The 13,083-nt window shown below is 52.6% G+C and overlaps 1 protein-coding gene across 7 annotated transcripts in view; it reads left to right on the top strand.

The window, feature by feature from the left end:
* Positions 1-13,083, top strand: part of ARHGEF9 (Cdc42 guanine nucleotide exchange factor 9) — a 207,146-nt gene that overhangs the window by 173,831 nt on the left and 20,232 nt on the right. For all 7 annotated transcript variants that reach the window (XM_030967639.1, XM_030967637.1, XM_030967638.1 and 4 more), the window contains one exon: positions 1,903-2,034. In XM_030967639.1, coding sequence (XP_030823499.1) covers positions 1,903-2,034 — 132 coding nt within the window. The remainder of the gene's footprint in view (positions 1-1,902; positions 2,035-13,083) is intronic.

The following is a 13,083-nucleotide window of genomic DNA, read 5'->3' as shown; positions in this document are numbered from 1 at the left end:
AATTGTTTTCCCCACATAAGAAATGCAATACAAATCCCATCATTTCGGATCTGGATGTTTTTGGGTTATGTTGCTTGCAGGGACTACACAGTTTGGATTCAGCTAATCAAGTAGAAGTGTTTACAGAGCCCTCTGTGTGTCCTCAGGCTTCAGATGCTACCACAGGAGTAAAAGACAAAGCTGGCTTTCTATTTTTAGCAGCCAGCCTCTCCTAAGCTCGCCCCCTCTCCTAAAGCTCCCATCCATCGGCTTGTGGGAATCTTCTTCATGTAAGCTCATGTGTGGCCAGGAAATCTCACCGTTTCTGAGGCTGGTGTGTTTCCTGCAGAGGTTTCTGGGGTTCTGGGGCTCATGGCCCCCTGAGCTGTGGCAGCAGCACTCGGTCCCCAGGCTCTGGCCAGGCTGAGGCACTGGGTGCTCCCAGCCCATCCCTGGGGGCACTGACCCTCTGTGTCCCTGGGAATTCATCCCTCCTTAGCCCCTGGGGCAGCACAGGCACAGGAGGGAGGCAGGGAGGTGGGTAAAGCCCTGGCTAAGGCAGTTTGGAAGTCTGTGCTGCAGCTTGGTGATGCAGTGACTTAATGAAGCTGCTGCTGTCACAGGGCCCGGGGACACAGGCGGTCGCTCCCAATCAATGCTGAGAGGTTAATTACACATTTACCTGAGCAGCAGTTTGAAATCCTCACCATGAAACCAGGAAGGGGGAGTACTCCTGGCTGCCTTGGCACCTGCAAGTGAGAGCAGTACCAGAAGTGTGTGTCTAGCTAGGTGCCCCCCATAGCTGGCTGAACCTCGACAAGCTGTTTGCTGGGATTTTTGGGATGCTCTCGGCCCAGAAATCGGTTCCAGCTTGGCATCAAAGCCAGAACTGCAGTAGTTCACAGCCAAAAAGAAAAAAAGAAAAAAAAAAAGAGTTCTTCTCTGTCTTGCTCCTGAGTGCTGCTCCTGAGTGCTGCCTCACCTTTCAGCTGGAGCCATCCCGCCTCCTTCTGCAGTGCTCTGCTGAGATGCCCACAGGGCAGGTGGTGGTGAATTCACCCATTTTTAATAAATAGATTTTAATTAACTTTTTAAAAAGTCCAGCTCATTCCAATTAGTGGAGGGTGACTGCATTTGTTCTCTCAGAGAGTGGGAGAGAGAGCACTGTGTTTTCAAGACCATCTGCTCATGAATCCTTAAAAAAAGCTCGGGAGAGGAAAACAAGCGTTAGCTGGAGGCAGGGAAGGGTGAGGGCACTCTGGCAGCCAGCAGGGAGGCCTGGCCAGCTGGGGGGCTGGGGCTGCCACAGGAGCCAGGGTGGTCCTGACAGGATTTTGGAGGTGGGGAGCTCTAATGAGCTGTGGGAGAAGGGACTGGCAGTGCCTGGATGAGTGAGAAGAGAGGCAGCAATCCAGAGGGCTGAGTTCTGGCAGCCTCAGAGGTGGGGAGCTGCTGCCCCAGTGTGTCCCAGGCTTTTGTAGCTGGCTGGAGATTTCAGGAGGGGAAGTGCTTTGGGATGCTCTTCTAAAGGGAGGGCGTGCAGGGAATTTGGTGGCCTGAATTCAAAGTGCCTCTGGGGTGGGCTTTGAGGAGGAAGGGGCTTTGTTTTCCTGATGCCACCAGCACCTGCTCAAGATCCAAGATCTGGGGGTACCTGGAGAAGGGAGTAGGGGAATGTCTGGGGAAGCTCTTTCCCCATTGCAGTGTGAGCTGCAGTGACCACGTTTCAGGCATCCACACCTCCTTCATTTATTCCCCTTTCTTCACAATTATCCCCCGATCCCAGTTTCTGGTCTCAAATCAGATGGGGTGCCTTTGAGAGCTGCAGAAGGGCCAAAATCTTACAAAATTGCTGCTTCTGCCCATTGTACAAAGCCAGACTTGTCAGTGCAGTTACTCAGGCTCATTCCCTGTGCCCTCCAGGGAGACGATATCTTGGACCGCAGCTCGGAGCTGATCTACACGGGAGAGATGTCCTGGATTTACCAGCCTTATGGACGGAACCAGCAGCGAGTTTTCTTTCTCTTTGATCACCAGATGGTTCTCTGCAAGAAGGTAAGGACACAGCTAAGGGCATGCTGTGGGCAGGCTTGCCAGTGCAAAGTGGTTTTCAGGGCATGGTGGCTGTTGGCTGCACGTGCAGAAGAGGATGTGGAGAGCCCCGAGGAAGGACAATCCACATGCTCAGGGTGGGGAGCTCTCTGTGATAGAGGGATTCTTGTGCTTACAGCAAATCCAGCCTCCACTTGCTCTTTTCATGCCTTTATCTCATGTGCCCCTGGTTTGGCTCGTTGCCTCCCTTCTCATTTTAGGTTTTGGCTGCAGTGTATGATCTGGGATTAGATAGCCCTGCAATTCCTGTATGAACTACAAAACCTGGCACTGGGGCTGACAGCCCAATTGCTGCATTGAGATGGTGATGAGCAGCAGCCAGGCTGTGCTGGCTGTCTGTGCTGGTGCTTGTGGAGAGGCTTTTCAAGGCTCATCCTCTTGTCTCTGCTGTGCTGGGTTTTACGGGGCCCCTCCCTGGAGGAGCCCATGGGGGAGGAGGGAGGGCAATGCAGGATGCTGTGCTGGTGTGCTGTGGTGTTAATAGCAGCAGGTGAGCTGTGATCCACAGAAACTGTGTCCAGCAGCAGCTCTGGTGTCCCACTGAGGTGACCCCAGCTCACTGCCACCACACCTGTGTGACAGGAAGGGACAGAGCTCCTCAGTGCTGGTGTGACAGGTCAGGATGTGGTGTCGCTCCTGCAGCCCCACAGAGCTGTGCAGGGGGTGTCCCTGGGACAGCACAGGGCTGTGTTCCTGTCCCAGCCCCTGGGCTCAGGACAGGCTGAGCCTGGCACCCCCCAGGAGGCCCTGGCACCCTGGGAAGGGCGTGGGTGGGGACGTGGGTGGCTCCTGACTCAGCACAGCATCACTGCCCTTCCACAGCCCGGGCACTGCAGTGGGTGGCACTGGCTTCTCCTGAGTCATGGCTGACTGAAGTTCTGTCTTCTGGAATGCCTGTGCCTGTGTTTCCCCCCTCGTTGCTGTGCCTGTCCCTCCTGGCCCAGCCCTGTACAGGAGCAGCCCCAGAGCAGCAGTGAGAGCTGCAGTGAGCCTGGAGGGCACAGCTGCTTCCCTTCCTCATGCTGACCTCCTGCTCTTTGACTGGGACCCTGAGTTTCCCACTCAGAAGGCAGCATCCACATCGCCGGCTGGGAGCTGTGTACAAATCACAAATGGGACAGGACTGCTGGGAATGTGCCTTCAGCTGGTTTATTTTCCAGCATCAGCCTCATTACTTGGTTATGACAATGGGAAGATGCCACCAGCTCACATCCCAGGCAGCAGACAAAGAACATAATGCTACAACTCACTTTAAAAGTTTTTTGACCAATCCCACAAAGCAAAAGCACATTGACAGTAGTTCTATCCAACCACTATAAGCACAGGTACCTTTGGTTAAACAATGCTTGCTTATTTCACATAAAACACCTGCTTGTAAGCCTTAAAACACAATGCACAGAGCTCCATTATTAAGCTTCAAACTCCCTAATATCTCAGTAGATAAACTTTTCTGTAGCTTAGGGACTTATTCTAGACAAGCATTAATACACAGACCATTGTTCTATTTGTCCTTGCTTTTCTACTTTTTAAATAATTTTTCTGCTGACCATGGCTACGGCTTGGCTCTAATCACAGTTCTGCTGTCTCTGAGGCCTGCCTTTTGCAGCTTTCCCAAAACCCTCTGATTTTGTGGATTCCCACACATCCAGTCTGGCTTGCACTAGGTCTGGTCCAGAGAGATATTAAGCATTCCCTTAACTCTGGGAAAATCAGGCTGGGATTCCTGTGGTCATCAGCACAAGTGGAGAGTGATCAGCTGTTCACAGCAGGCTGCTGGGGGCCTGCAGGGTCCATCAGAGTCCAGCCAGTGCCAGTGGTTCACTGTCCTCCTCCCTTCTGCATGTTAAAGGCGTTTTGGGGGTGTGGAGGTGCTGCCTTGAAGCCCCCTGTGGGTTGTGAGGGGGTCTGGCCCTTCCTGGCAGCACCACTGGCTCATGTCAGGACCTGCCAGGGCCTCGTGCTGTGTGTGCCCAGGCAGCCCTGGGGTGACAGGGCACGGGGGCAGCCCCTCTGGTGACCCCTGGGCGCAGGGCTCAGACCCCACTGCAGTTCTCCCTCTGTCTCTGTTCCCAGCATCAAACTGCAGCTGCTGCTCTCCAGCCTTGGGCTAGGAGGGGAGATGAGGTTCCAGCTGGGCTCTCCCATCCTGATCACACTTTCCCTTTATTCAGAAGGAGTGTCCAAGTCTGGGATTCAGAGGAGTTTTAGCTCCATTTTGGGACCACACATCCCATATATAACATGAATGTGGGTGGTGTGTAGTCTGTGCTGTCCTGACCCCCCTGACAGATCCCAAGAGGCAGGATCAGCTCTGCTTCAGGGCTGGGGCCCCTCAGAGGGGCACCATTTACCTCAAGGTTTGGGAAGCTGGGGCCAGCCTGCCTTATCCCCTGCTCTAAAACTGAGGGGTGGAATATGATCCACACACCCCTGAGAGCAGCTTTGGAACCACTTAGGGTGGCACATCTCAGTGAATCTTCAGAAATTCTCCATTTGTGGGTTTTCTTCAGGTGTAATAAATTCATAGGTGTGATGTATCCTTCATCGTGACACAGTCTATATGAAAATACTTTAAAAAATTATTATGGTGATTTTTATCTCTTTGTTGGCCCAAAGAGATTTTTTAATAGAAATAAGGATCTAATTCTTTATTTAAATATGCCACAGATGTTTCAGTTTGATGAAGGCATGGGAGATATCCTGAGTGGCTTTAGAAAGCAAACACACATTTCAGACAGGATCCCTCTGTCCTCCAGATCTTCACTGCAGTTACCTGCACATCGTCCTCTCCTTCCTCACCTGTGAAGGTGTTTGTATCCCCTGGTGGGGATTCAATTCAGATGGACCCTGTGGCTGGGGAGGGTGATACAGGAGTTCTGGTGGGACAGAGTTTGATATCAAACTGTGACAATTGATATCAATCTGTGACAGTTCTGCTGCTGGCACTCCCTGTGAGCTCCATTGTCCCCAGACCTTTTCCCCCTGGGCTCACCCTGCAGGTTCCTGCTCACAGTTCATGCAGTGGGGGATGAGGCTTCTCCCTGCTGGCCCATCCAGTGTTCCCTGGCTGAGGAACACTGTTGCCTGTTGTCACAGACATTTCTTTTATGAAAAATCCTCTCTCAGGATTTTTCCTGCTGAAGCTGAGAAGTTCAGCAACAAGATGTAAACAATAGGTTATCTGTTGCTGTGGAATGCAACAAGTCTATCTAGATTAGCTCATCTGAGATGTTTGTAGTTAGTGGCCAATCTAAGACTGAATTCTCTCCGACAGAGTCAGGGACAGCTCCTTTGTTTTCATTCTTTTCTTTTCTATTCTTAAGTAGCAAGTTCTAGAAACTCTCCTTTTCCTTTTCTTTTTAGTATAGTTATAATAGATGTATATAGCATAAAATAATAAATCAAGCCTTCTGATCATAGAATCAAAAATCTTGTCTCTTCCTTCATCCCAAGAACCCTTGTGACCACTGTCACAGGCTGTGCAGTATTTGCAGTGTCCAGCTCCCTGCTCTCAGCAGCAGGTAACACATTTCCAACAAATCCCATCTGCTCTGCTCGGGCCCTGCTCTCCAGAGGCTTTGCCACCCCTTTCTCTCGGTATCTGAAAATATTTCACAGTTTCAGGGCCTTTTTTTTGTTGGACACCTGGCCAGGGTATTTCTGTGAGGGGGGATAACTCTCAGGGTGATTGTTCCTGACATTATCACCTGGTTGTTGCCTGCTTTTGCCGCCTGCTGCAAGACTGGGAATTCCTGGATGCATTTCCATGACCAGCACGCCTTCAGACAGAGACCTGGCTTGGGAAATGAGTGATTACCCAGGGCTGCACTCAGATGTGCTTGGCAGATGTTATTTCCACCACTGTGGGTGTACTGAAGTCTTCCTTCCAAGCAGGAAAGCTGCACTAAGGTTTCCAGGGAGATGCTGACAGTGTGGCAGGCACCTCTCCCTGCTGGCAAACACCTTGCAGAGCAACTTGTGTGGGATAATTTTCACAAAAATAGTTTCCAAGCTTTACAGATAAGTCTCTTTGGCCTAGATTTTGCCACTGGTCACTTCCTAACATCACCACTGAATGCTCTCCTGGTGCCAGGCTGTGAGGAGTTTGATCAGATGAAATGGCCTTGTCAGCTATTCCAGGTTCCACAAACTGAGTGCTGAAACACCAGTGTGGATGCAGCAGTTCCTGATCCAGAGGCACTGGGAGAGCTCAGGATCCAGGTTTTCCTTGCAAAGCCAGGTAACTTTCAGCTGTTGGATCGATGTGAAACTCTCCCAGTGGATGTTTCCTGAAGCACAGGCTGGGACACTGCCATGGGCAGGAGGACAAAGTGGTGCCTTTCCCAAGGAGCTGGTTGGAGACCCTAATTCAGAGCTGCCTGTTGGGAAGGCAGAAGGGGATAGGCTGGGCAGGAACAAGCAGTGCCTCAGTGTGCCTTGCCATATGTGTATAATCAGGACAAAAATGCCTATTATGGGATGCTGGCCGTAATTACCAAGAAATGAAGGCAATCCTGGATGATGGTAACACTAAAAGATGTTGCCTTAAAGGTCCACTTTCCTTATCACCCTGAAGCTGAGAGAGTTTGACATGGAGATGCTTTAGATTTGCAAATCATGGTACTTAACATCCAGGCCTGTGACACAGAGCATTAATTATGATCACTTTGGGGATGCTTGAGGTTCTTAGCAGATGAGGATCTTCTTTTTTCTGTTCTGGGTAATAATTTGAATTCCCCCAATGGGCTCCAGGGCACTGTGGCATGAGCCTGGGAATGACAGTGTGAAGTAGGAAGGGTTAACAGAGTTACTGCTCTAAATTCCACTTTTCTTTCACCAATAGCTGAGCAGTCCTTGATGGGGCCCCTTTAGTGTTTTCTGACAGTGCAGAAAGATCAGTGACTGCATGAAACACATTTAGTTTTCATTTGTGCTTTTTATGTGTCTCTTGTAATCAGGAGGCAATGCAAGCTCGAGCTTGTGGTTTATTGCTGTTGCTGTCTTCCCTTGAGCTGCCTGAGCAGAGCAGGTTGGATGGGAAGCAAAATGAGACCAGTTTAATAGCAGCAGCCAGACAGGCAGCCAGAAATAGCGGTGCTACAGGAGATGGAGTAAATAAAATAATCCTGTCAGGCTCCATTGCCGTCCAGGTTTCCAAATGGGAAGATAAAAGAGACATTTCTGAGTGCTTTCAGTGGAAGAAGGTTTAGCTCCCCTGTAGCTTCTGTTGGAAACACCAAGGTGATCTTTGCCACCCAAACAACAGCCCTGCTTTTATTACAGGCTAAGGAGGGCCTGTGGGAGCAGCCAAAAAACCTTGTTTGCAAACACACAGCAGGCCTGGGACAGTTCTTATTACTTTAAGTGGGTTTTTGACTTCATCAGCACCTCCCAGCTCTTCTCTTTTTCTCCCAGTAACACAGATCTCCACGCAATGCCGGGTTTTGGGTCAGGCCTGGGCCCAGCCTGCAGCAGTGGGGAAATGGGTCAGGCTGGGCTGCAGCAGCTCAGGAGAGACTCAGTGCTGGCCTGGCAGGCAGAGCCTGCTGCTGGAGCTGGGGGGATTCCTGGGGTGCCCTCTGCAGGACCAGCAGCTGGGCTCTGAGGATCCTTGTGGGTCTCTTCCAGCCCAGGACATCCCATGGTTCCATGAGGTGGGCATGGAGACCAAAGAGAACACCGTGGCTTGGTCACAAGGTGTGAAATGAAGTTTTTAGAGAGCAGGGCTGCCCCAGCCCTGCTGTCAGGCCCCTGTGCTCTCGCCCAGCTGGTGCTGTCTGCAGGCAGGAGGTTTCTGTGGGCCCACAGGGCATGGAAGGGAATTTGGGTGCTTCACCAGTCCCTTGGCCAGCAGATAGCCAAGGAAGGCAAGTCCAGCAATTAGAACCAATTATGAAACAGCACTGCAGCTTTCAGGCAGGGCAGAAAACATTGCTGTGAGTGGTCCCACAGCCTGGAATGCTGGGTGAGCCCTTGCAGGGCTGTGCAGGTGACGTGCCCCGAGCAGTGCCACAGGCCATGTCACAGTGTCACAGGGGCCCATGTCACAGTGTCCCACAATGTCACAGGGGGCTCATGTCACAGCGTCCCAGGGGCCCATGTCACAATGTCCCACAATGTCACAGGGCCACAGAGGCCCATGTCACAGCGTCACAGAGGCCCATGTCACAGTGTCACAGGGGCCCATGTCACAGTGTCACAGGGGCTCATGTCACAGTGTCACAGGGGCCTCATGTCACAGTGTCACAGGGCCTCATGTCACAGTGTCCCAGGGCCCATGTCACAGTGTCCCAGGGGCCCATGTCACAGTGTCCCAGGGGCCATGTCACAGTGTCCCAGGGGCCCATGAGACAATGTCCCACAATGTCACAGTGCCACAGGGGCCCATGACACAATGTCCCACAATGTCCCACAATGTCACAGGAGCTCATGCTGACCTGGAACCTGCTGCCCTTCCACTGCCTGGGGGGAGCAGAGAGGGAAGAGCAGGATGCAGAGGGACTGCAGGAGCCAGCAGGAGGAGTGCTAAAATGCAGAAAGGGCTGAATTTGGCATTCTCCACCTCTGTGTGGTTGTCTGGGCAGGGATCAGGTTCACAGAATTCACAGAATTCTCAGAATGACTGTGTTGGAAGAAACCTTAAAGATCATCTAGTCCAACCCATGCCCTAACACCTCCACTAAACCATGGCACTGAGTGCCACATCCAGTCTTTGTTTTTAGCCTCCTGTGACAATGCAGATTGGCAGGATGCTCTGCAGAATGCTCTGTGCCACACTTACCCCTCCTGGAATGGCAGTGGGTGTAAATTTGGCCCACAGGCAAACCTGCAGAGCTGAAAACTTACCCCTGCTGCTGTGGCCTTTCAGCAACAGCATGGGAAGCCCCTGGGGAGCCAGCAGAGCAGTGACCTGGCTGCACAAGGGTTTCCCATCTCTGATATAGGGGTCTCCTCCAGCCAGGTCTCATAAGCTCTTGGAGATCTGTATCACACCTGAGATGGCTCAGCTACCTCAGATGGCATGAAATCAGCAGGATGGCTTCTGTGGTACTGTTGGAAACAGAAAAGTTTTATTAAAAGGCAAAATAACAAAGCTCTTTACAGAGAAAAACTGAGCCAGGCTCAAGAGGTTCTTGCTCCTGGTAGAACACCTCACAAAAACCATTAGTTCCTTTGTTCTCTTCTTTTTCTAGTCAGTTGCCCAGGCAGGACTTTTTGGCTCCTGTCCAATTGGCCATCCTTAAGTTTGAGGTGAAGTCCCCCAGGTCCTATGAGGTGTCTTTTTACCTAATTGAGGAGAGAAACTTCTGGGATTTTTTCCTTTTTAAGGAGACAAAGGATAATTTGGTCACTCCATCAACAGGGAGCACATCCCTACACATCTCCTCCTGCCATCAGTCCTTTGGAAAGGCACTTGCCGGGCTGCTCTGCAGCCAGAGGGATAGAACAAGGGTGGAAGAAGGCACCAGAATGCCAGTGGTGCTCCACTGGATCCATGGAGTGAGAACAGCAATGCCCCAAACACTGTGAGCCCCAGCCCTCCCCTCTGGGATCCCACAGTGCAGCTCCATGGAGCTGCTGAGGATGAGTCCAACGTGTCCTCCCTGCTCAGGAGCCAGACAGTGCTGAGGAACTGGGCAGGGATGTGCTGAGGAACTGGGCAGGGATGTGCTGAACTGAGCAGGGATGTGCTGAACTGGGCAGGGATGTGCTGAACTGAGCAGGGATGTGCTGAACTGGGCAGGAATGTGCTGAAGAACTGAGCAGGGATGTGCTGAATAACTGGTCAGTGATGTGCTGAACTGGTCAGGGATGTGCTGAACTGAGCAGGGATGTGCTGAACTGAGCAGGGATGTGCTGAATAACTGGTCAGTGATGTGCTGAACTGGGCAGGGATGTGCTGAAGAACTGGTCAGGGACGTGCTGACCTCCCTCCCCTGGCCTTGTGCAGGAGGAGTTAGCAAGAGCTGGCAGCTCAGCTCCCCAGGGACACTCCTGGCAGGTTTGGGGCAGGAGGTGAGTGGCTGAGAGGGTTTTGGGGAGGTGGTGCTGACATCCCCCTGTCCCTGACAGGATCCATCCTTTAGCTCATTCCTGGCTGGGCTGAGCAGACCCCATTTCCCTCAGCCCAGCCCACACAGCTTTGAGCTGTTAGAGATCCACCAGCAGAGCCCTCCAGTGTGTGTCTCACGAATGCTTCACTCATGGGATGAAGCTCTGGGACCAGGCCAGGTCCCCTCAGGAGCTCATTTCCTCCTTGGGTGCCCTGTGCTGCTGAAACCCCTGAATGGCTTCTGATGATGCCATTAGATGCTGTGTCCAAGCAAAGCTCACAGGCTCTGGCATCCAAACTCTAAGCAGGGCTTGGATTTATTTCCTGATATCAAGAACATTTAGGACAAAAACACTCCAAAGGGTTCATTGAGCTTTAGGGTCTCATTTGGACTGAGAGGCCCAATGTGGTGCTGCACTGAGCTCCACCATGTGTCCCTGTTACTGTCCCATCTGAGCACTCAGCCACTGTAGGGTTAAATTAAATGTACAAGTGCTACAGAAAACTGTCCCCTTGGTATTCATGGAAAGCAGGCTGGGCTGCTTTCATCAAAAGGTCTCTGTAAGGTAAATTGGACTTTAAAAAATGTAGGCTTGGAATCTTTTTTTATAAAAGTCAAAGAACGTTGAAAGCCTTCATGACTAAAGCTACCCAAAGACATGGCAGTGGCAGCGTGCCATGCTCTCATTGCTCACGGCAGCCTGGCACAGGGGAGAGACAGAGCAGGCTAGCAGGGAAATCAGGACAAATTTCAGGAGTACGCTGGAAAACTCTGCTCCTCTGCTCTGCAATCAGTGCCCAGAGCAGTGGGAAATCACAGAGAGGGGTCTGAGACCCACCCTGAACTCAGTGCAAAAGGCAGCTCAGCCTCTTCCCAACCTCTGCCTTTCCCAGAGCATGAGCTGGTGTTTAGTGCAGTTGCTGGGAGCCCTGGCTCAGTCTTTGCCTAATTCCATCACCAACTGTTCAGTGGTCATCTCCCATGCCATGGTAGCTGCTCCCAGGGCAGGGCTGGCCAGGGTGGGTCTGGGTCAGCCTCATCCTTGGCTGGCTCTGCTCCCCTGGGCACTGGGGGCCCTCATCTCTGCTGAGCTCATCTGCAGGGGTTGCTGCTTTTCATCCCTGCCCAGACCCCCAGCAACCCCACCCTGGGCATCCCTGGGAGCATTATCCAAACCCTCCTGGAGCTCTGGCAGCCTCGGGGCTGTGCCCATTCCCTGGGGAGCCTGGGCAGTGCCAGCACCCTCTGGGGGCAGAACCTTTCCCTGATCTCCAACCTAAACCTGCCCTGGCCCAGCTCCAGGCCATCCCTGGGTGCTGTCCCTGGTCACCAAAGAGGAGATCAGAGCTGTCCCTCTGCTGCCCCTTGGGAGGATGTCAGAGACCTCACTGAGGTCTCCCCTCTGTCTGCTCCAGCTGAACAAACCAAGGGCCCTCAGCTGCTCCTCCAGGCCCCTCCAGAGCCTTCCCCATCCTCCTTTGGATGCTCTCCAATGGCTAAATGTCTTTTTTATATTGTTGTGCCCAAAACTGCTCCAGCACTGGAGATGAGGCCACCCCAGGCCAGGGCAGAGCAGGACAGTGCCCTCCCTGGCCCAGGACAGGGATGTCCCTCATGGCCCAGGACAGGGATGTCCCTCCCCCTGGCCCAGGACAGGGATGTCCCTCATGGCTCCAGGGCACTGCTGATGTTCTGTAAAGCTGGTGGGGATGGAGTGATGATCCCTGTTGGAAGAGCCACCGTGCTGCCTGTTCCTCCTCTTCCCTGTGCCTCTCAGGCTGGAGGGGCTGTGCTGAGCTGCCCACAGGCCTCCTCTGCTTCCCAGGGCTCTGGCAGCTCTGATCCCAAGGCATGGGAAATGCTGAGCTGTTCCCACACAGCTCTGAGCTGTTAGAGATCCTCCAGCAGAGCCCTCCAGTGTGTGCCTCACTGATTACTTAGAGCTCCCCACTGATCTGTACAATAAATAAATATCATTATCCCATGGTAGAGATGGGGAAGGGTTGAAGGAGAAATGTCATTTCACTGGAGCCCCAGGAGCTGCCCTCACAGGGCCTGGCTGCATCCATGCCCTCAGAGCACATAATTCCTCCTCGAGTCATTGTGAGACTCCTTTGCCACTGGAATCTGCAGGGTTTGATAAACAGGAGCACCAATAACCCACATATGCAGTGAGGAGCTTGTAATGGATGATTCTGTGGCTGGCATCTCCTGTCCTGTCAGCTCCTGAGAGGGATCTGATGACTCAGGCTGGAAATGGCTCTTTCCCTATTTGTGCCTCACAGATGATTTGTTCTATGCATGAGAAGTGGAGTGTGACCCAGCGCAGAGTAAACCACAGCTCCTGAGAAAAGGCACCATCCTACACCCAAACCCTTGCCTGAGGCCTCCCCATGCACCCCTGTACACCCCACACTCGGGAGTTAATGGGGGAATATGGAACTCCTGGAATGCTGCACACATGGGATGGAGCTCTGGGACCAGGCCAGGTCCCCTCAGGAGCTCATTTCCTCCTTGGGTGCCCTGTGCTGCTGGAGGGATCATCACTCCATCCCCACCAGCTTTACAGAACATCAGCAGTGCCCTGGAGCCATGAGGGACATCCCTGTCCTGGCCCAGGAGGGCATTGTCCTGCTCTGCCCTGGCCTGGGGTGGCCTCACCTCCAGTGCTGGGGCAGTTTTGGACACAACAATACAAAAAAGACATTTAGCCATTGGAGAGCATCCAAAGGAAGCCACAAGGATGGGGAAGGCTCTGGAGGGTTCGTTTCCTCCTTGGGTGCCCTGTGCTGCTGAAACCCTGAATGGCTTTTGGTGATGCCATTTTGCACTGGTGACTGCAGATTGCCCTCCTTGTCATTATTGTTCTTTTTCCCCTCGAGTGTCCCAGGGGGGTTTGAGCTTTCCTCTCCCACAGGCAGTGCCAGGCACAAGGAGC

This window comes from Camarhynchus parvulus, chromosome 4A (assembly GCF_901933205.1).
Source record: "Camarhynchus parvulus chromosome 4A, STF_HiC, whole genome shotgun sequence".
NCBI classification, from domain to species: domain Eukaryota; kingdom Metazoa; phylum Chordata; class Aves; order Passeriformes; family Thraupidae; genus Camarhynchus; species Camarhynchus parvulus.
Note: the sequence above shows the minus strand (reverse complement) of the source record. Positions and strands in the feature narration are given on the sequence as shown.